The 24231-nt window shown below is 43.9% G+C and overlaps 1 protein-coding gene across 1 annotated transcript in view; it reads right to left on the bottom strand.

Annotated features, from left to right (window-relative positions):
• Nucleotides 1-19093, bottom strand: part of LOC138784100 (serine/threonine-protein phosphatase 6 regulatory ankyrin repeat subunit B-like) — a 75442-nt gene extending 56349 nt beyond the window's left edge. Inside the window, exons 1-2 of the mRNA XM_069959616.1 lie at nucleotides 18977-19093; nucleotides 4497-4598 (exon numbers count right to left, since the gene is read on the bottom strand). Coding sequence (XP_069815717.1) covers nucleotides 4497-4598; nucleotides 18977-19093 — 219 coding nt within the window. The remainder of the gene's footprint in view (nucleotides 1-4496; nucleotides 4599-18976) is intronic.
• Between the last annotated feature and the right edge of the window lie 5138 nt (nucleotides 19094-24231).

Raw genomic sequence — 24231 nt, 5'->3', positions numbered from 1 at the left:
TCCTGGAGAGTTTAGCTAGGAGCCTGGCTCTGCCAGGTTCCCCCTTTGGGACAGACCAGCCGTAGTGTATCTACATGGGAAACCCAGAGACTCCTTTCTTTCAAGCAATACTTATTCCAACTATGCAGTGCTAAACCACTCAAGAGAGGACAAGTCAGGGATCACCCAAACCCACGCCGTTGAATGTCTCTAAAGGTGCAGGACAGTATCCTAAAAGCTAGAGGAACTGATCTGGATAGAGCAAAGTTGCTACAAGCCTACGTACTCTATCTCGCAGGTAACCAGGTAATCTTGGCCACCTTGATCAACTCAGGTAACCAGGACTTGTGTCACCTTGTTAGGACGGGTCATCCAACACTGCAGGGGAAAAGGTGGTATAGCGACAAAGGTCGAAACACGGGCACAAGTATTGTTCTATTCAAGTATTCTACTTATTCCTCTAAAGTTACGGCAGTGCACATTACTAAATTGGGTTGGGACGCTCATGACCTACTCCTCTCTCCTCTGAACTCACTCTACTTCTTAACCAAGTCAGCGCTACTACTCTCCCTTTTATGTTCGCAGAACAGATCTTGTCTATTTAAGTCAGAAGTCTATTGTCAGTTGGTGTAATAAAGTGTTCCTTCAGTAAAGAAGAGTTTACTTATTATAATGGGACTCAGTGGTTATTGCTCAAGCACCTACACAGTGGTTACACCATCCTTGGGTCATCTCCCCTTTCTGCGGTTGGCGGTACCGACAGTCTGGGTGGGTCATAACTCCACTCCAGACCACCGTGATAAGTGCCCAAGGGACCCATCACAACCCGGCAGGTCACTGACCACAGGGAAAAGGGTATAGCCAGCAATTATCGCGGTGGTCCGGACTGGAGCTGTGACCCACCCATACTATTGGTACCACACCACACAGAAAGGGTTTAATCACTAATAATCACTGAGTCCTGTTACCATAAATAAACTCTTCTTTACTTTAGGAATACTTGATACAGTAGTATACAGTAGACTTGTGACTTGACAATATACTTTGGACTTGACTGACAAGACCTGTCAGATCTTGAAAGATAGAATAGCCGTATTGGCTTGGTTGCGTGGTGAGAAGTAGAGTAAGTTCAGAGAAGTAGAGAGGAGGATGTAGAGAGAGTCCCAACCCAAGTAGTACTGTGCTCTGTCGGAACTTTAGAAGTAGAATAAGTAGAATACTTGAGAGTAGAGAGAATATTTGTGCCTCTGTTTTGACTTCTTGTCTTTGCACCACCTATTGACCCGTCCTATGAGGGTGACACAAGCCCCAGACCTTGTTACCTGGGTTGAGCAGAGTGACCAAGGTTTCCTTGTTACACCCAGGCTGCGAAATACGTAGTACGAGTACGTAGGCTTCTAGCAACTTTGCTGTATTCGGATCAGTTCCTCTTTCTTCTGGATACTGTCCTGCACCTTTAGACTTGTTCATTGCATGGGCTGGGATGATCCTGACTTTGTCCTCTCTGTGAGCGTTTAGCACTAGCACATGGTGTGTAGAAGTGCTGCTTTCAAGAAAAGAGTGTCCGTGCTTCCCATGTGTATCTGTCCACTATCTCACTCCAGACTAGACTCCACTGGACTCGCCCTCTAACAGGGGACCTGGCATAAACCAGGGCCCAACTTGACCGCTGTAGGAATTGTTCTGGCTTGTGTCCTCTCGGTACACGAACCAGACTTAGACAGACTAAGTGTGAGACTACACTGCCTCTCCCTATGTGACAACTTCCTACAGAGTATGTAATACCTGCTGTGAGTGGGTGAGAATGTAAAGAAGAAAGAAGAACAGAGATAGGTGGAAAAGAGAAAAGAGCTCTCATTGGTGCACAAATCACAAATAACAATAACCCCTTGAGTACTACAGCTGTGCCATACATTGATGCAAGACATACATACTAGTGACATCTAGTGGCAAAACTTAGGTACTACTTCATTACCACTTTTACTTAGAGTATAGGCTTTTACGAGGGGTGTATAAACTAGTAACACCCGCGGTGGGACACCACACCCGGCTCTTCCACCCCATGGCACTCAGTGCCCAGCTCTCCACCAATGCTCAGTGTCTAGCTCTTCCCCCACGGCGCCCAGTGCCTGGCTCTCCCCCGATGGTGCTGAGTGCCTTGCTCTCCCCCCACGGCGCTCAGTGCCCGGCTTTCCGCCCGTGGCGCTTAGTGCCTGGCTCTCCCCCTGAATGGCGCTCAGTGCCCGGCTTTCCCCCACGGTGCTCAGTGCCCGGCTTTCCCCCCCCCACGTCGCTAAGCCCCAGTTGCTCCCCCCCCCCAGTGATCAGCCCCCTGCGCTCTGCTCCCAGCTCACTCACGAATAGGCTGGAGAGGACCAGGAGCATGCAGGTGGCGGAATGTACGGCGGAGCGCATGGCTGGCGGGATGCATGATGGAGTGCGCGGACGGTGGAGTGTACGACAGGACATCGCCGGCTCTGAAGGTCCATGAGGGGATTAGGTGAGTAGCGAGGGGGGGGGGGGTTCACAAGGGGTTGCGCCCTTACTTTCAGGGGGTGCATTATTTTCAGGTGGTTGGTAGAGTGGGGGGGTGTCCTATTTTAGGAGGATGTCCTATTTTCAAGGAAACATGTTGGATAGGAGATAGATTGATAGATAGATAGATAGATAGATAGATAGATAGGAGATAGATATGTGGTTTCCCACCACTGGTGTTTTTTTGTTCCTTATTCACACCTGTTGTAAACATTTACAGAAGTTATTTTATTGTTTCACCACTAGATGTCAGTATTTTACTTATCTATATTGCACATCTGTCGATAACATTGGGTTAAGGATTTTCTAATGCCATGTGCTTGTTTCTGAACTATCAAAGGTGCTTTCTCTCTCAACCTATCACTTTCCTTCTCTTCTTGCACACATTCTCCTCCACCACTCACAGGGCCCCTTGCACACCCCTGTAGGAAGTAGTCACTTGGTGGGAGAAAGTATAGCGTCATTTTCCCTCAGATTCTCGTAGGAGGAAGACACACAGAGTAGGCATCCCTGCTGTAAATAAGCCAGGACCCCTGTCCGGGACGGTCCAGTTGTGTTGGAGAGTCAGTACCCACATGTATGAACCAACCAGAGACACTCCACTCTAGTCTGTGTTCTAGTACTAGTACTATTATTTAGACCCTACAAGGAGGGAATAAACCCAGCCCACACCGAGAACCACTCTACACAGTGCAGGGCAGTATCCAAGCTACAGAGGAACTGACCCGGATAGAGCAAAGCTATCATAACGAAGGTCTACGTACTCTATCTTGCAGTGCAGGTGAAACTGGAAAATTTCGGACACTTAGCTTTGCCCAGGTAACCACGACTGAGGCTAGTAGGATGGGTCTCCTGACACTGTAGAGCAGAAGGTGGTAAGACATAGTCTAAACACAGGCACAAGTATCTCCCTATTTCTCAAGTATCTCTCAAGTATTCTTCTCTATAAAGTTCCGGCAGAGTACACAACTACCTTGGCTTGTGACTCCCTTGACAAACTCCTCTCCTCTTCACTGCTCAACTCTAAACTGAGACTCAGTTATCAATTCACCAGCACCTATACACATCCGCCACACACCTTGGGTCACTTTCCCCTTTCTGTGGGGGGCGGTACCGATAGTCCGGGTGGGTGAATTTCCACACAGGACTACTGTGACAGGAGCCCAACCATTTCCAGACCATTGGGGAACAGTACAGCCAGCCATAACATAAAAGCAGGTATAACACCCAACCTGTGTGCTGAACTAGCATTGGCATCACAACACTTCTGACTAAACTGTACCGCACAACCTGTAACATCACATCATCACAGGTGTGCAGACACCACAGATAGATAGATAGATAAATAGATACAGAAAAAAGATAAATATGAGATAGATAGACAGATAGGAGATAGATAGATAGATAGATAGATAGGAGATAGATAGATAGGAGATAGATAGATAGATAGATAGATAGATAGATAGATAGGAGATAGATAGAAGATAGATAGATAGATAGATAGATAGATAGATAGATAGATAGATAGATAGACAGATAGGAGATAGATAGATAGATAGATAGATAGAGTCCATTTACACAGATTATTTGACAGATTATCTACAAAGATTTGGAGCCAAAGCCAGGAAGGGATTTGAAAAGAGGAGAAATCTCAGGCTTTCCTTTATGACTTGAACTCTGTTTATAGTCTGTTTCTGGCTTTGGCTTCAAATCTTTGGCAGATAATCTGTCAAATAATCTTTCTGTGTAAATGGACCCTTAGATAGATAGATAGATAGATAGATAGATAGGAGATAGATAGGAGATAGATAGGAGATAGATAGGAGATAGGAGATAGATAGGAGATAGATAGATAGATAGATAGATAGATAGGAGATAGATAGATAGATAGATAGATAGGAGATAGATAGATAGATAGATAGATAATTATGTGGATTATTTTTTTATCCTCTTATATATTTGTCTTCATCCTCAGACCTCACCTGACTCTTCTCTTGGACACTGACTCCCAGCTCCAGGAATCGCTCCACTATGGACAGCCGGTTCTCTCTCACAGCGATCATGAATGGAGATAATCCGGATTCCTGTAAATACACAAAAGATTTAACAAAGTAACAACAGGACTTCAAATAAAATATAAGACAGATAGCAGAGGTGTAGCTAGGGTCTCCTGCACCCGGGGCAAAGATTCAATCTGGCGCCGGAAACTCGCTGCGGATCCCATCCCTGTTTACTCAATGGCAGACAAACTCGCAGCCCGCCCCGTTAACCCGCTGGCCGCCGGAGACTATACATTACCAGGTTCCCCCTCCTACTTGCTTTGGCGGTTCCCGGTGTCTTCACGTCCCGCTCGGCCAATCAGTGCACTGCGGCGGAGCAGCGCACTGATTGGCCGAGCGGGACGTGCCAGGAACCGCCGAAGCAAGCACAAGCGGGGACACGGTAATGTATAGTCTCCGGCAGCCGGCGGGTTAAAGGGGCGGGCTGCGGACGAACTCGCAGCAGGGATCCCTGCTGCGTGTTTGTCTGCCATTGAAAGTATAGGCCGGGATCTGCAGCGAGACTACGCCAAGTGTGTTTGTAGCCTTTATGAAGTGTAGATGAGCGATTCAGTCATCTCTACTGGCAGCACTAGTGTGGTGTTCACAATATGGGATACATAATGTCATATTTACTGTATACCTGGAATGTTCCCATTTAAAATTTGGTCCCTAAGTGCCTTAATGGACGCGGCGTTGCCTCCGCTCCCTGCTGTCTGTACCTGAGGAGGCGCCGTTGTCTCCGCTCCCTGCTGTCTATACCTGAGGAGGCGCCGTTGTCTCCCCTCCATGCTGTCTGTACCTGAGGAGGCGCCGTAGTCTCCACTCCCTGCTGTCTGTACCTGAGGAGGCGCCGTTGTCTCCGCTCCCTGCTGTCTGTACCTGAGGAGGCACCATTTTCTCCGCTCCCTGCTGTCTGTACCTGAGGAGGCGCCATTGTCTCCCCTCCCTGCTGTCTGTACCTGAGGAGGCGCCAGTGTCTCCGCTCCCTGCTGTCTGTACCTGAGGAGGCGCCGTTGTCTCCGCTCCCTGCTGTCTGTACCTGAGGAGGCGCCGTTGTCTCCGCTCCCTGCTGTCTGTACCTGAGGAGGCGCCGTTGTTTCTGCTCCCTGCTGTCTCTACCTGAGGAGGTGCCGTTGTCTCCGCTCCCTGCTGTTTGTACCTGAGGAGGCGCCGTTGTCTCCGCTCCCTGCTGTCTGTACCTGAGGAGGCGCCGTTGTTTCTGCTCCCTGCTGTCTGTACCTGTGAATTAGGAGGCGAAGCTTCCTGATCTATCTCCAGTGTGACACCCCAGTGTAATGTGATTCTATGGTGCCGTCTCCTAATGCACAGGCACACTAAGCAGTAGAGTTGATCGTACTTCGGGAAATCCTAGGTTCAATTGAACTCAAACATTCACAAACCTGCTGCATTAGATTGCTGATGCCTTCCTGGTCGGTGGGGAAGGAGGAGAGTGCCCGGGTACTGCCTGGAATTCCGGGATTCAGCCTAGGTAATAGGAATTCCAGTCGGCACCCGGGCACTCTCCTCCTTTCCCACCGACCGGGAAGGCATCAGATATCTAATGCGGCAGGTTTGTGAATGTTCGAGTTCTATAGAACCTAGGATATCCCGAGGTTCCATCAACTCCACTCAGCAGCGGAGACAACAGCAGTAACACCCCCAGTAAGGTATTCAGTCACCTCCAGTAAGGTATTCCATCACCTCCAGTAAGGTATTCCGTCACCTCCAGTAAGGTATTCCGTCACCTCCAGTAAGGTATTCTGCCACCTCCAGTAAGGTATTCCGTCACCACCAGTAAGGTATTCCGTCACCACCAGTAAGGTATTCCGTCACCACCAGTAAGGTATTCCGTCACCTCCAGTAAGGTATTCCGTCACCTCCAGTAAGGTATCCCGTCACCTCCAGTAAGGTTTTCCATCACCAAATTCAAAATAGAAATAATTTAGAAAAATGACAGGTACAGGTGCTTTATAGATTGGCGTAGGGAACCTTGGCTCTCCAGCTGTTGCAAAACTACAACTCCCATCATACATGGACAGTCAAAGCTAAAACTTTGGCTGTCCAGACATGATGGGAGTTGTAGTTCTGCAACAGCTGGAGAGACAAGGTTCCCTACCCCTGCAGATAGTAGGTGAGGTTTATATAAATGTGATATTTGGATAGGTCAGTCATTAAGGGGTTAGGTATATAATAGTGTACAACCAGACCAGACCCCTAAATAGACACTGGACCCCAACTCTCTTGTGTTTCTCCCCCCATCCCAGACTGGTGTCACCCTGTACCCCCCTGTCCCCGTCCCCACACTGTGCACCCCTTATTGTCCTCTCCTTCCCACACACCTGTATCTTCTTTCTTCCTCCTCCATAGTGCAGTGTACATACAGGACCTGCGGTGACATCATAGTCACATGTCACGGTCCTTCACCATCTCTTTCCTGTACTGTCTCCTGGCTGCTGTTAAGTCCTAATTTGCGCAAAATCGCGGTAAAAATGCCGCAGTTTTGCGCAAATTATAGCTAAACAGCAGCCAGGAGACAGGACAATATAGGAAATACCTCTGCTGATGAAGTAATAATCGTCCCCTGTCTCCCCACACTGACAGAGGGCAGGAGGCGTCCAGGCTGCCTCATCCATTGTCATCCTCTCTCTGCTTCCTGTGATCTATCTATCTATCTATCTATTTATCTCCTATCTATCTATCTATCTATTTATCTCCTATCTATCTATCTATCTATCTATCTATCTATCTATCTATCATCTATCTCCTATCTATCTCCTATCTATCTATCTATCTATCTCCTATCTCTCTATCTATCTCCTATCTATCTATCTATCTATCTATCTATCTATCTATCTATCTATCTATCATCTATCTCCTATCTATCTATCTATCTATCTATCATCTCTTTTTTTTTTTAAACGATATTTTATTAGTGGCTTATGTAATATTTGAACATACATATTGAAAATTCATTACATATTCAAAAAGAAAGTCGCTCACAGGCAACAAAGGATTGTATGTTTACAATATCATACAGATACTATGAGCCTTTGTAATAACCTTAAAAGATATATTATCATATACAATACAACGTAGTCTTACCAAAAACATAAGTAGAAAAACAGTAATTTATAATATCACCTTAAGGGTATATTCACACGGGCGGGCTCGCAGCGAGATTCTCGCTGCGAGCCCGGCAGGTCCTGGCAGTTCCCATACACTACATACTTGCTGCGGTCTAAACGACCGCAGCGAGTATGTAATTATACCGCCCTTAACCCCTTCTACTCCCGCCGGCTCCCCCGCTGTAAGCATACATTACCTCTCCTTGCTGCACGGGTCCGGCGTCCTGCTCTCCCATCCGGCCAATTAGTGTGTTGCCCAGCCGCAGCCACTGATTGGCCGGGCGGGAGAGCAGGACGCCGGACCCGTGCAGCAAGGACAGGTAATGTATGCTGCTTACAGCGGGGGAGCCGGCGGGAGTAGAAGGGGTTAAGGGCGGTATAATTACATACTCGCTGCGGTCGTTTAGACCGCAGCAAGTATGTAGTGTATGGGAACTGCCAGGACCTGCCGAGCCCGCCCGTGTGAATATACCCTTAAACATGGTATAGATGTCAGATATTCAAATATGCTACCAATAGAATGGAGAGAATTGTCTTTAACAGAGAAAGGGAAAAGCTTCAGATATTTGGAGTGCTCCCAGAGTTCCCTTTTGGGCGGCCATGCAATACCAATCAGTGTCCTTAAATTGATTAATGACAGAGTCTCTCTCTTCTATAGTAAAATCATGAATTAGAAATTGTGTCCATTTGGACATAAATGTTTTTGTTGATTTTTCTTTGGTGCGCAATACATCCAAAAGTTCCCAATGAAAGATCTCCTTCAGAGCGGAGATTACCTCAGAAATGTCTGGTAGAGTATCCAGTATCCAGTGTCTTAATAAACATTTCAGGGAAACTAATAGAGGTAAATGAATTCCTTTAGAAGTAAGTAATTTAGGAGAGGGAGTAGTAGAGTCTATATCAATAAAATGAAAAAGATAACTAAGAGGGAGAAGTGGTATGGCATGGCCCCAAGTGGACAAAAGATAGAGCCGCACAGAGTCCCAATATTCCTGCACTCGCGTGCCGGCCCAGGCACAATGACACAAGTCCGCTTTAGGAAGTGAACATTTCGGGCAACTGTTTATGTGAGAAGTGTGGGAGTTGGAAAAAGGAATATTAAAGGCATATATAGCCTTGTGTATAAAGCGGAAATGTATTTCACGTAGAACCACATTGGGAGTGGCAGAATGCACTAGTTGAGATCCTCTCAATATTTGTTGGGTCAGATCATCTGAAAAAATTACGGAGGACCATTTTTAAAAAAAAATTTGTCTAGATAAATTCTTTTGAGAGCGTGATCTAAGTTCTCCATATGTATGTGATAAAGAATTATGAACCGGTGGTGTTGGGAATAGATTATCAAATTCGATATCACTTTCTGCTTCTGCTATGTCCCGTACTCTGGAAGTAAGAAATTCAATTATAGAATCGTATTGAGGTAAATTAAATGAGGACAATTTAAATCGTGTTCTGACGATATCCCATGATAAGAAAGTGTTGGAATTAGTATCCAGCAGATCCCCAACAGAAGAAACATGTGCACTCTGCCACTCTGAGTAGTCCAATTTGTCTGAGTCAGGTGGCTAAAGTGGTGAATGCCACAGAGGAAATCTTTTCGATAGGCAAAAGGGTAAACCATATAATTTTCGTATCGCCTTCCATGTGGCAATGGTGTCTTTAAAGATAACACTTCTCTTAATTTCTGGGGGTAGTTCTGGTAATTTAGCATGTAGCAGGGTGGGTAAAGGCCAAGGTGCTGCTAAAGCTTTCTCAATTAAAATATTGGAGAAATATGACGTGTCCATAATCCAATCTTTAGCACGGCGAAAGAGAGCGGCTAAATTATATAATCTAATATCTGGGCATTGAGCGCCACCTTTAGAAGTAGGGAGACAGAGAGTGGAATAGGCAATACGAGGTCTCTTTGATTGCCAAATAAATTTAGTGAAATATGATTGGAGTAGGGAAACGTCAGAATGTTTGAGTAAAAGGGGTATTGTTTGCATTGGATATAACAGTTTTCCATAACACATCATTTTGATTAAGTGGGTACGGCCTAGGATTGACAATGGTAGAGATTCCCATCTCTGGAGATCTTGTTTTATTCTCTTAATTATAGGGCGATAGTTCAGGGAATATAGTGAGGAGGGAGTTCTGCCAATCTGGATTCCAAGATAAGTAATATAGGATTTAGCGATGGAGACCCCCGCAGGACCCGAAGTAGACCTCTTATGTGGAGTTAGGTAAAGAAGTTGACTTTTATGTATATTGATTCTATACCCAGAGAAGGAACCAAACAATTTTAAGGCATCTAATACTGCCGGAACATGTAGATCTGGGTTATCTAAATATATTAAAGTATCATCAGCAAAGCATGTAACTTTGATGATTTGGGAACCAACCCGTATGCCTGAGAAAAAGTCAGAAGAAATAAGATATCTAGCAAGAGGCTCCATCGCCAAATTGAACAATAGAGGGGATAGGGGGCAACCCTGTCTGGTACCTTTTTGTAAGGGAAAGCTTTCTGAAAGGAAACCCGGGGATGAATTCTAGCTTTCGGAGATGTGTATATTGTGGAAATAAAATCTTTGAATTGACCTATGATACCAAATTTTGTTAAGGTCATGTCCAGTCACTCCCACCTGATATTATCAAAAGCCTTTTCGGCGTCAATTGCCAACAGACCTGGAGAGTGGCTGGAACGACCCCCAGATTGGACACCAGACTGGGCCGCTAGTACCGTTCTTATATTAGTGACACCAGAATGTCCTTTCATAAAGCCAACTTGATAGCTGCCTATTAGTGATGGTAGGATGTCTGCCAATCTATTGGTCATAATCTTTGCCAACAATTTTAGGTCTACATTTATTAAAGAGATTGGCCTGTACGAATTAGGAGATGTCGGATCCTTCCCCTGTTTGTGTAGTATTTTGATATATGCAGTATCTCCCGAGGGGAGCATGTGATGGTCAGTCAGAATAGTTTGGAAAGTAGAAAGAAGGGTAGGGGAGATGACAGAAGACATAGATTTATAAAATTCCGCACTATAGCCATCAGGGCCTGGAGCTTTGTTATTTTTAAGTGTAGAGATAATGGCAGTAATTTCCTCCAATGTGACTGGGGCGTTGAGAGAATCAAGAGAAGGGGTATCAAGAGACGGTAGAGTTAATGACTCTAGAAAGTTCTTACCAGCAGCCAGATCAAGCTTATCTTTCGAATATAGTGAGCAGTAAAATTGTTGTAAAAGTTGTGATATGACTTTAGGATCTTTTTGTATATTACCCGCTGTATCTTTGAGAGCAGGGATATGTGTAGTAGGTCTATGTCCTTTAGCAAGGTTAGCTAACATTTTCCCTGATTTATTACCATAGCGGAATAAACGGGATATGTATTGATCTCTATATATAGCATTGAGTTTTTCCTGTGCAATTTCGAAAGCTTGTCTAGCTGCTGTCCATTTAGATTTATTGTCATCTGTAGGGGAAGACAGGAAAAGAGTGTATGTAGAGCGCAGATCTTGGGAAAGTTGAAGTTCTCTGAGTGTTGGGACCATAAACGTTATATATGCTATATTTGCCTGCTGGAGTGTCAATAAGAAGATGACATATCCTCCCTTCATCATCTTGATATTGAGATAATACCGTACAGGCTAAATTTTTATGTGTAAGAATAACTACCCCGCCTTAACGGTTAATAGCTGGTGAACCATAAACTGCACCCACCCAAAAACGTTTGAGTCTGAAATAATCCGATTCAGTTAAATGTGTTTCTTGCAATAATACTATATCGGCCCTAAGTCCCTTAAGGTGTTTCAGAATAGAAGTCCTCTTAGATGGGGAACGTAGTCCCTTAACATTCCAAGTGATTAATTTCATACAATATTAATAGAAGAGGAGGTGTTAAAGGACAAGTGCCATTAAAAACTTTTTCCCAGTAATTGAAGCACATTACAAAGTTATATAACTGTGTAATATGCTTCAATCACCTATCTGCCTCCCTTCCCTTTCTTTCCCCCCTCCACCCCCCACCAGGAAGTGTCCTGACTCACACAGACCTGATTACTGTCGTCACCGTCACCAAGCTCTTCTCTCAGCTCCTTCTCCTGTTACACCAGCCTCCCCCCTCCCCTGCCTTGTCAGGTGACAGGCTTGCTCAGCTCCCATTGGCTGAACAACTGCAAGCCATCACTTGTCACATCTCACTTGCTTATCTTCCCTCTGACTGACTCCGGCACATAGGCAGCTCCCCCTCCCCTCATCCCCTCTCTCCTGCTGCCGTGGACTCAGTGAAGGAGTCATGTCACTAGAGAAGATAAGCTGAGCAAGCAGAGTCACCTGACAAGGAGGGGGAGGGGGAGGCTGGTGTAACAGGAGCTAGAGCAGCCCTCCTGCTGATGACTCATCCTCACAAGAAGGAGCTGCCTGGTGACGGTGACGACAGTAATCAGGTCTGAGTCAGGACACTTCCTGGTGGGGGGTGGAGGGGGGAAAAGACTGGGAGGGGAGGCAGATAGGTGATTGAAGCATATTACAGAGTTATATAACTTTGTAATGTGCTTCAATTACTGGGAAAAAGTTTTTCATGGTACTTGTCCTTTAAGAAGAGACCCTGGAAGCACAATAACATAGTGGGTAACCCTTTCAGGCAGAAAAAGAGGATAGCATGTAGCATTTTCAGACAAACTAAAGATGATATACCTAAGAATAAAACAGTTAACAATATAAACTAAGCGAATAAAGTGAGATGTGGACTTCACTTTTTTCGTATTGTCCAATGTTCGGAGCATTCGCAAACTCCGCATTATGGAGAAGAAATAAAGAGAAAGAAATAACTGGTGGAGAGGTCACATCAACCTCCGCTCCACTAAATGAGTATATATTAAAATTAAAGACATACACATCCCTACCCTCCTGAGAAATGTGTGAGTTGTCACAGGGAAGCAAATAAATAAAATAAAATAAAAGGAAGAGCCAGTATATAATGATTAGTACTTAAAGAAGTTGTACTTAAACCTAAAACCATACAAGGTGGAATTATACATATACATGCACACACACATATATACATATATACATACATAAATACATACTTACACACAGACACACACACCCCCAAATGCATTACTACCTAGACTAAAGAAAATAATAATGTAGTAACACGGTGTCCCTAATATAGTATTTAGTCAACATATATAGGGCTAAATAGAGAAAAAATACTCAGTTTTAATGAGCAGCATAGCGTCCAGCAGAATAGAGATGGAGTTCATAATCATTCCATTTTTTCTACCGTGTCAGTAGGACCATCCAAACGTCGTCTCTTGTGCTTGTCTTGAATAGGTGGAGTGAGACCCTTTACATCTTTAAGGGAAGAAATGGCTTCCTCAGGAGAACTGTAAAGAGAGGCTGAACCATCCGCTATGAAAACTTTCAGTATGGCAGGATAAAGAAGAGCAAATCGTATTTGATTTTTTACCAATGTCGAGCAAATGTGTGCGAAAGCTTTACGTTTTTGAACCACTGCTGCGGAGTAGTCATTAAACATGAGGATTTTGTGGCCACGAATTGCAACATCGACTGTAGATTTTTTAAAGCTTTGTAAAATGTTGTTTTTATCATTATAATTCAGATACTTGACAATCACTTGTCTGGGTTTCTGTTCTTTTTTATTTGCATCTTGCTTTTGTTTGGCTGGTGGGGGTCCCACACGGTGAGCTCTTTCCACAGTAATGTGACCTGGGATACCCAAGGCTTGGGGAATTTCTAGAGAACATATAGCATGTAATTGCATGGCTGGAATGGATTCAGGTAAACCTATAATACGTAAATTGTTGCGCCTAGAGCGGTTCTCTAGATCATCAGTCTTTGTTTGCAATGAAGCTGTGACATTCATATTCTGTTGTAGTTTTATTTTTGTAGAATGTATTTCATCTTCTAACAGGCTGACTCTCTCCTGAAGTTCAGTAATCTGTGAGGTATGCGTTGCTATATCTCCCTGTATGGTTGCTAGGGAGGAAACTATAGTGGCCTCAAGAGAGGATTTTATGTCATTTAATATCATCTTGGACACTTGAATTGCCAGTGCCTTGCAAGACATATTTAGTCCTGGTATTATGGTGTCACAGAGGTCCGGCCCTGGGGTTTGTGAGGTATGTGTTTCCTCTGTGTGTGCCTCAGCAGCAGCACCTCGTGTCGGCGCCATCTTAGGTGTCCCTGTGACACAGCTGTGAGGTAAATGAAGGAGGGCTTATGGGGAGGTGTATAACTGGTTCCCCGCTTAATGAAGTGGTGCCTCCGACTCCTCGGCACTTAGAGAAGTCAGAGATGTGGTAATGTCAGGAGTCAGAGCGGGGAGCGTTATTATGAGCGGAGGGTGGAGGAGCTCACTCACACTGCTGCCATCCCATACGTGCCGGAACCGGAAGTTCTCTATCTATCATCTCTTATATCCATCCAATCAATTAGAGCCATATTACACCAACAGATTAACTGACAGATTTTTTAAACCAAAGCCAGGAATGGATTTGAAAAGAGGAGAGATCTCAGTCTTTCCTTTATGACCTGTTCTCTGTTTATAGTCCATTCCTGGCTTTGGCTCAAAATAATCTGTCATTTGGTGCAGTAGGACCCTGGAGATTACAGTGATGTGAGACGCGGACAGGGAGGTGAGGAGTATGTGTGTCCCAGTATGGGGAATGTGTAGGCGGATGGCGGTTTGAGTTACGGTGACTCAGTCGGTTTTTGTTTCGTGTATTATTCTCAGTCATCTCCTCTGCAGACAATAATAGGCCGGTGCCAGGAATGGAGGAGGGGGGGGGGGGGGAGTTGGCCGCAGGACCTCACCATGTACAAGTGAGAAACATCCCACCCCGGGAGGTGTGTGGTCTGGGGGTAATCAGAGCATGGGTTACCCTGTACTCAGGTATTCATTGAATAGCGGCCGCATGCTCACAGATGCACACAGATGCGCCTGCAGCCCAATTCAACAGAAATGAAGTTCATGCGGCCGATACTGCAGAACCCACTGGGACGATCTTCACTGACATCGGCAGTTCTGCGGCACGGCCGGGGCACATAAGGACCGGTGTAATACTGCTACATAGTGTCCAAATAATACTACTACACATAATACTGCCATTCATTCCCTAAATTCAACAAATTCTGCAAAAAAACTGACTGCCTGCTTGCAATCCTGGCCACAGTGTACATATATATATATATATATATATATATCAGTAGAAAAGTGGACGCGGCACTCAAGAAGAATAGCGTGGTCGGTGCCAGCAGTGTATACCCTTGAGGACCGTGGGTATAAATGCATATAATGAAAGAAAATCACTGCGGCACTCCGGAACAGCTCGTGTTCAAATCGTAAGGTTTATTTCTCCCACAAAGTGCATAAGCTATGCACTTTGTGGGAGAAATAAACCTTACGATTTGAACACGAGCTGTTCCGGAGTGCCGCAGTGATTTTCTTTCATTATATATATATATATATATATACTACACTCCAGCTGGGATTCCATTCATATACAATGCAAAGTATCTTTTGAATTAATCACAGCCGTTGTTGCAAATTGCAACAACGGCCGTGGTTAATTGAAAAAAAAAATGTTGTGTGAACAGAGCCTTATTTAGATACTATGTGACAGTATTATTTGGACACTGTATCAATATTATTTGACACTGTGTGGCAGTATAATTTTGACACTGTGGACACGTTGTGGCAGTATTATTAGGACACTATGTAGCAGTATTATTTGGACACGTTGTGGCAGTATTATTAGGACACTATGTAGCAGTATTATTAGGACACTGTGTGGTAGTATTATTAGGACACTTTGTGGCAGTAATATTAGGACACTATGTAGCAGTATTATTTGGACACGTTGTGGCAGTATTATTAGGACACTATGTAGCAGTATTATTAGGACACTGTGTGGTAGTATTATTAGGACACTTTGTGGCAGTAATATTAGGACACTATGTAGCAGTATTATTTAGACACTATGTAGCAGTATTATTAGGACACTGTGTGGCAGTATTATTAGGACACTATGTAGCAGTATTATTAGGACACTGTGTGGCAGTATTATTGGGACACTAAGTGGCAGTATTATTGGGACACTATGTAGCAGTATTATTAGGACACTGTGTGGCAGTATTATTAGGACACTATGTAGCAGTATTATTTGGACACTATGTAGCAGTATTATTAGGACACTGTGTGGCAGTATTATTAGGACACTATGTAGCAGTATTATTTGGACATTATGTAGCAGTATTATGTGGAAACTGTGTGGCAGTATAATTAGGACACTATGTAGCATTATTAGAACACTATGTAGCAGTATTTGGACACGTTGTGACAGTATTATTTGGACACGTTTCAAGAAAGACGTATCCTATGAAACGCATCGAAGAAGTTTTTGCGTCACGTAGCAACCCGTAGTATCTGTGAAGTCACAGAAGGATTCTCGGTCAGGATTCTCCTAGCAAGTGCGGTACGCGCCACGGGCCGGGGCGCGCGCCTTGCAACTGGAAAGGACTCTTTGTATCAAACTTGCAACAACTTAGCTACCAACTTCATTGATTCTAACAGCAGATTTCCAGCAACTACAAGGAAGCTCTATCGTTGATGCGTAGGATCACGGCTTTATCGTGGATGCGTAGGATCACAGACGTGTAGGACTACAGATCCAAGCCAGCCAACACATACGACTTGGTGAGCTGTTTATATTAGTGTGTTGCATTGATTATCATTATTGAGTTTTAAAGTACTTGGCGCTGCACAACATTTTACTATAGCTACATATTACTATTTTTTGAGTGGAGGCAGTAACCACTAGTTGTAGCTCGCAGCAGTACGAGCATTGGTGAACAAGCACATTGTCACTAGTGTTTTATATCAGGAGCGCGATTGTTTTATCCCTTTTTAAAAAATGTATAAGTATTATTTAGACACTATGTAGCAGTATTATTTGGACACTATGGACACTATGTAGCATTATTATTAGGACACTGAGTGGCAGTATTATTAGGACACTGTGTGGCAGTATATTTTGACACTGTGTGGCAGTATTATTAGGACACTGTGTGGCAGTATTATTAGGACACTATGTAGCAGTATTATTAGGACACTGTGTGGCAGTATTATTTGGACACTGTGTGGCAGTATTATTAGGACACTGTGTGGCAGTATTATTGGGACACTGTGTGGCAGTATTATTGGGACACTGTGTGGCAGTATTATTGGGACACTATGTGGCAGTATTATTAGGACACTATGTAGCAGTATTATTAGGACACTGTGTGGCAGTATTATTAGGACACTGTGTGGCAGTATATTTTGACACTGTGTGGCAGTATTATTAGGACACTGTGTGGCAGTATTATTAGGACACTGTGTGGCAGTATTATTAGGACACTATGTAGCAGTATTATTAGGACACTGTGTGGCAGTATTATTTGGACACTGTGTGGCAGTATTATTAGGACACTGTGTGGCAGTATTATTGGGACACTGTGTGGCAGTATTATTGGGACACTGTGTGTCAGTATTATTAGGACACTGTGTGTCAGTATTATTAGGACACTATGTAGCAGTATTATTAGGACACTGTGTGGCAGTATTATTAGGACACTGTGTGGCAGTATTATTGGGACACTGTGTGGCAGTATTATTGGGACACTGTGTGGCAGTATTATTAGGACACTGTGTGGCAGTATTATTAGGACACTGTGTGGCAGTATTATTAGGACACTGTGTGGCATTATTATTGGGACACTGTGTGGCAGTATTATTAGGACACTGTGTGGCAGTATTATTAGGACACTATGTAGCAGTATTATTAGGACACTATGTAGCAGTATTATTAGGACACTATGTAGCAGTATTATTAGGACACTATGTAGCAGTATTATTGGGACACTGTGTGGCAGTATTATTAGGACACTGTGTGGCAGTATTATTTGGACACTGTGTGGCAGTATTATTAGGACACTATGTAGCAGTATTATTAGGACACTGTGTGGCAGTATTATTGGGACACTGTGTGGCGGTATTTTTGGGACACTGTGTAGCAGTATTATTAGGACACTGTGTGGCAATATTATTAGGACACTATGTAGTAGTATTATTAGGACACTATGTAGCAATATTATTAGGACACTGTGTGGCAGTATTATTAGGACACTATGTAGCAGTATTATTAGGACACTATGTAGCAGTATTATTAGGACACTATGCAGCAGTATTATTAGGACACTGTGTGGCAGTATTATTTGGACACTGAGCAGCAGTATTATTTGGACACTATGTAGCAGTATTATTAGGACACTGTGTGGAAGTATTATTTGGACACTATGTAGTAGTATTATTAGGACACTATGTAGCAGTATTATTAGGGAACTATGTAGTAGTATTATTAGGACACTATGTGGCAGTATTATTTGGACACTGTGTGGCAGTATTATTAGGACACTGTGTGGAAGTATTATTTGGACACTATGTAGTAATATTATTAGGACACTATGTAGCAGTATTATTAGGAAACTATGTAGTAGTATTATTAGGACACTGTGTGGCAGTATTATTAGGACACTGTGTGGCAGTATTATTAGGACACTGTATGGCAGTATTATTTGGACGCTGTGTGGCAGTATTATTAGGACACTGTGTGGCAGTATTATTTGGACACTGTGTGGCAGTATTATTTGGACACTGTATGGCAGTATTATTCGTACACTGATTGCAAAGATTGTTCTTTGTAAAGCTGAAAGAAAAACAATTGTCTCTATATAAGCAGCACTGAATAACATACTGTATATAGTAATATTCCCTTAGTCCAGAATCTGATAACCCAGAAAATCTGATTATCTTGTAATTGTTTTCAATACAAAACTGCAGTAATATGGGACTCTACAGAGCAGTGTTATCCAACATGTGGTTCCAACTGATACAAAAACTCCCATCATGCACTGAAAGCCATGGTCTCTATAGATCATCCTGTGACCCTCCAGATGGTGCAAAACCACAGTTCCCATCATTCAGCCATAATATTCTCAGTGGTGGGTCCTCTTTCTAGAATGGGGCACCCATCCCTCCTTCTTTGTAAAGAAAATGTACGAAGCAGTGGCTGAGCATGCCCACAACCCCCTCCATACAAGTCTATGGGAGATGCAGAAACCAGGAAAGAAAGCCAGGAAAGAAGCAAAAGTAGAAGGAGAAGAAGCGGAGGGATCACAGAGGGAATGGCACATCTAGAAATCCCCAGCATTGTGTTTGCTATAAAGAAGAATTATTGACGTCACCCACTGGGTCGGCTTCGGAGGTTCCCAGTTCCCCTTTGTCGATCCCTTTGAGAGTCTGCTCCAGGGTGATCCACTCCCCTCGGGTGGCCAGCTGCAGGATCCTGCTCTCAGCCTCTGACATCTTGTGGCCCCTCAGAGCGGCAGGGCCCTTTGCTGTGCCATGTATGTGCAGTGTGCTCAGTGCTGTGCCATGTATGTGCAGTGTGCTCAGTGCTGTGCCATGTATGTGCAGTGTGCTCCGTGCTGTGCCATGTGTGTGCAGTGTGCTCAGTGCTGTGCCATGTGTGTGCAGTGTGCTCAGTGCTGTGCCATGTATGTGCAGTGTGCTCAGTGCTGTGCCATGTGTGTGCAGTGTGCTCAGTGCTGTGCCATGTGTGTGCAGTGTGCTCAGTGCTGTGCCATGTATGTGCAGTGTGCTCAGTGCTGTGCCATGTGTGTGCAGTGTGCTCAGTGCTGTGCCATGTATGTGCAGTGTGCTCAGTGCTGTGCCATGTGTGTGCAGTGTGCTCAGTGCTGTGCCATGTGTGTGCAGTGTGCTCAGTGCTGTGCCATGTATGTGCAGTGTGCTCAGTGCTGTGCCATGTGTGTGCAGTGTGCTCAGTGCTGTGCCATGTGTGTGCAGTGTGCTCAGCCCTGTGCCATGTATATGTGTCTGTGAGCTCAGTGCTGTGCTATGTATGTGCAGTATGCTCAGTGCTGTGCTATGTATGTGCAGTGTGCTCAGCCCTGTGCCATGTATATGTGTCTGTGTACTCAGTGCTGTGCTATGTATGTGCAGTATGCTCAGCCCTGTGCCATGTATATGTGTCTGTATGCTCAGCCCTGTGCCATGTATATGTGTCTGTATGCTCAGCCCTGTGCCATGTATATGTGTCTGTGAGCTCAGTGCTGTGCTATGTATATGTGTCTGTATGCTCAGCCCTGTGCCATGTATATGTGTCTGTGTGCTCAGTGCTGTGCTATGTATGTGCAGTATGCTCAGTGCTGTGCCATGTATATGTGTCTGTGTGCTCAGTGCTGTGCTATGTATGTGCAGTGTGCTCAGTGCTGTGCCATGTATATGTGTCTGTGTGCTCAGTGCTGTGCTATGTATGTGCAGTGTGCTCAGTGCTGTGCCATGTATATGTGTCTGTGTGCTCAGTGCTGTGCCATGTATATGTGTCTGTATGCTCAGCCCTGTGCCATGTATATGTGTCTGTGTGCTCAGTGCTGTGCTATGTATGTGCAGTATGCTCAGTGCTGTGCCATGTATATGTGTCTGTGTGCTCAGTGCTGTGCTATGTATGTGCAGTGTGCTCAGTGCTGTGCCATGTATATGTGTCTGTGTGCTCAGTGCTGTGCTATGTATGTGCAGTGTGCTCAGTGCTGTGCCATGTATGTGCAGTGTGCTCAGTGCTGTGCTATGTATATGTGTCTGTATGCTCAGCCCTGTGCCATGTATATGTGTCTGTGTGCTCAGTGCTGTGCAGTCTTAGCAGGAGGTAGTGACCCCTCCACATCCTCCTCTATTGACTCGCCGGCTCCATAGACGCCTCCAGCTCCTCCTGTGTCGCTCGGTTACCTTGGCACTGAAGACTTTTAATAGGGGGGAGGAATTTGGCATTTTCTCTCAGAAAGAAGTAAAAAGAAAAGGAAAGAAAGTGTCCGTCACTTTAAGATGTTTGTTACTAAGTATCAGTTACACAAGATGCAGAACAGCAGGGAGATCCCATCCAATGTATCCTCAGACCCCGAGACTTTCTCACACTTTATGTTCCTCATTCTGCCCCTAATGCCTAATAATAATAATAATACTAATAATAGTAGTAATAATAATAATAATAATCATCATAATAATAATAATAGTAATAATAGTAGTAATAATAATAATGATAATAATAATAGTAATAATAATAGTAGTGATAATAATACTACTACTACTACTACTACTACTACTACTACTACTAATAATAATAATAATAATAATAATAATAATAGTAGTAGTAATAATAATAATACTAATAATAATAATAATAATACAGTGACAACAGGAGAATAGAAACAGCTATAATCCCTATAATCTCCATTAAAGGGGTTGGTCACCAAAATGTTTTTTTTTTTCTTTGAAATCAACTGGTGCCAGAAATTTGTAATTTACTTCCATTAAAAAATCTACAGTCTTCATGTACTTATCAGATGCCGTATGTCCTGCAGGAAGTGGTGTATTCTCTCCAGTCTGACACAGTGCTCTCTGCTGCCACCTCTGTCCATGTCAGGAACTGTCCAGAGCAGGAGAGGTTCTCTATGGGGATTTGCTGCTGCTCTGGACAGTTCCTGACATGGACAGAGGTGGCAGCAGAGAGCGCCCTGTCAGACTGGAGAGAATACACCACTTCCTGTAGGACATACAGCAGCTGATAAGTACTGGAAGACTGGAAATTTTTAATAGAAGTAATTTACAAATTTCTGGCACCAGCTGATTTGAAAGTTTTCTTTTTTTTCTTTTTCTTTTTTTTTTGTCGTTTTTTTGTGAACTACCCCTTTAACCTTCCCAGTTACAGGACCAGATCGCTGTGGACAGGTTTCAGTCGGCTTCTGGGAGACAGGGTCTTAGTTACCTCTTTTCTGTGCAAAAAAAAAAAAGCTTTAGGGTATAAACCCACACACCGTATATGCAGCGTATTTACTGCTGCGATACGCAGCAAATACGCAGCAAATACGCGGCCGATTAGATCTAAATAACTAAACACAGCATCAAATCTGCTGCGTATCTGCTGCGTATATGGTGTGTGGGTTTGTACCCTTACACTGCTACTATACATTACAGCAGGTTAGTTGCTGGCAAATTGAGTGTACTAAGACCAGTATACAAGGGACATACAATACCACCATACTGGTACTGAATAAAATCCGAGCTAATAAAACACCAATATCCCCCGATACAGTGGCCATATATCGGTAGATACCAGCTCTACACAGGGTCTACAGATTGTACAAATGATGGCAGTGACTTATATTCACTGACTCACAAGTGACGTCCTCTCCCAGTGGGATCGTTTACTTTTTATTTTCGTTTTCATCTGGTCCACGCCATGACTGTCTTCTGCAGAATCTGCCAAAGAAACATTTTATGTTCCTTGTTCCAGCACATAGAGTACTGGGCCCCTTTGTGCCCTTATATTGTAGTTAGGCCCACTGTGTCCCCATATGGTATTAGGCCCCACTCAGGCCCAATATATTAGTAAGGTCCTCTTTGTGTCTGCATGTAGTAGTTAGGTCTCTTTGAAGCCCCAGATAGTAGTTAGGTCCCTCAGTGCCCAAATATAGTAGTTATGATCGTCTAAGCCCCCATAAAGTATTATAGTATTAAGGCTCTCTGTGCCTCTAAATTGTAGTTAGGTCCTCTCTGTGCATTCATTTAGTAGTCAGACTCCTCTGTATCCCCATATAGTGGTAAGGTCCCCATTGTGCCCCTAAACATAGTAGTTATGTTTTCTCTGTGCCCCATATAGTAGTTAGGCCTCTTCTGGACATTCATATGCAGTGGTGCCTTGGAGTAAGAGTATAATTCGTACCGGGCCCGCGCTTGTAATCCAATTCACTCTCAAACCAAAGCAAATTTTCCTATAAGAAATCATAGAAATGCAGACAATTGGTTCCACACCCCAAAATAATGATATATTATTCTGAATAACATGTAATACAGATGAAACAAACATTCAGAGACAGCAGAATCTGTGATATTATAAGTTACTGTACAGTGATGGAGAGGATGGGAAACACAAGGGCGGACAGAGACTGCAGGGAGCATGAAGGAATGAGCAGGACAGATGTGGGCACATACATGCAGCACTCTCTGTCCGGGGAGAGAAGGGTTACAGCTATGGAGAGATTACCCCCACAGTCCTGTCCCCTGATGTAAGCCCCAGCTTGAAGTGGATCTGCTATGATTTGGAAGGTGAGGGAGACTTTCTGGGTCAGAGTACAGTGCTGTAGACCCCACTATGCAGACCATGCCCCTCCCCCCACTCCCCCTCCCACCCAGTACAGGGAGCTCTTACACCAAAGCAATGCTCCCACACCAAGTCACAATTTTGAAAAACTGTGAGCTCTTAAACCAAAGCAATACTCTTAAACCAAGGTACCACTGTATGCAGTTAGGTAGTATCCCCCTGTAGGTAGTACCCCGTCAATGAGTTCAATCTCGCATGTAGGCAATCCCCCCCATATTAACCCACCATTCCCCGGTAACCCCTCCCCCTCCCAGGCCTGTACTGGTTACTGGTCTGTATTAGCCACTGGTCTATACTACTCATTGGTCTGTACTGATCACTAGTCTGAACTTGTCAACAGTTAGTACTTGTTACAAGTCTGTACTGGTCTCTGGTCTATACTGATTATTGGCCTATACTGGTTACTGGTCTGTACTGGCCACTGGTCCGAACTGGCCACCAGTCAAAAACCGATTACCTTTCTTATAGGTGGCACTAGAGAGACTAAGGGCCCTATTCCACTGGACAATTATCGTTCAGATTATCGTTAAAATCTAAACGATAATCGTTCGTTTGAAATGCAACGATTAACGACCGAACGAGAAATCGTTGATCGCTTTATACGACCTGGACCTATTTTTATCGTTGCTCGTTCGCAAAACGTTCGCAAATCGTTTGCATTGAATAAGACGTAGTTCGGTCGTTCGCAGTAGATACGAACGCAATAGCGAAGAAAAAACGATCGCAAATACAAACATAACTAACGATTATCGTTCCATGGAAATGAGTGAACGTTTTCAGGTCTTTCGCAATAGCGGTCGTTTGAGATCATTAATCGTTAACGATTACGCGAACGATAATCGTCCAGTGAAATAGGGCCCTTACAGGGTAGCTAGCGACTAACGATAAACGATCGCAAATGAGATTGTTTATCTTTAACCTGAAATCGTTCACCACATTAGACAGAACGATAATCGTTAGTTACGATCGTTATTGCGATCGTTACTACGATCGTTTACTCCATCTGATCCCAGCAATACAATGGACAATGTGCAATTACACTGATCGATTAGTAAAAAAACGCGGAACTTGAGCGAACGAATGTGGAATTACAGCAAACGATTAACGATAATTTTAGGTTCCGATCTAAATCAACGATCAACGACATATGAACGATTTTTCAATCATTGCCTGCAATCACACAGAGCGATTATCGTTTAAATATGAACGATTTAAGGATTTTTTGCACGATAATCGTCCCGTGTAATAGGGCCCTTACACAATGATA

The sequence above is a fragment of the Dendropsophus ebraccatus genome, chromosome 2 (genome assembly GCF_027789765.1).
Source record: "Dendropsophus ebraccatus isolate aDenEbr1 chromosome 2, aDenEbr1.pat, whole genome shotgun sequence".
In the NCBI taxonomy this organism is placed as follows: domain Eukaryota; kingdom Metazoa; phylum Chordata; class Amphibia; order Anura; family Hylidae; genus Dendropsophus; species Dendropsophus ebraccatus.
This window is presented reverse-complemented; position numbering and strand designations above follow the sequence as displayed.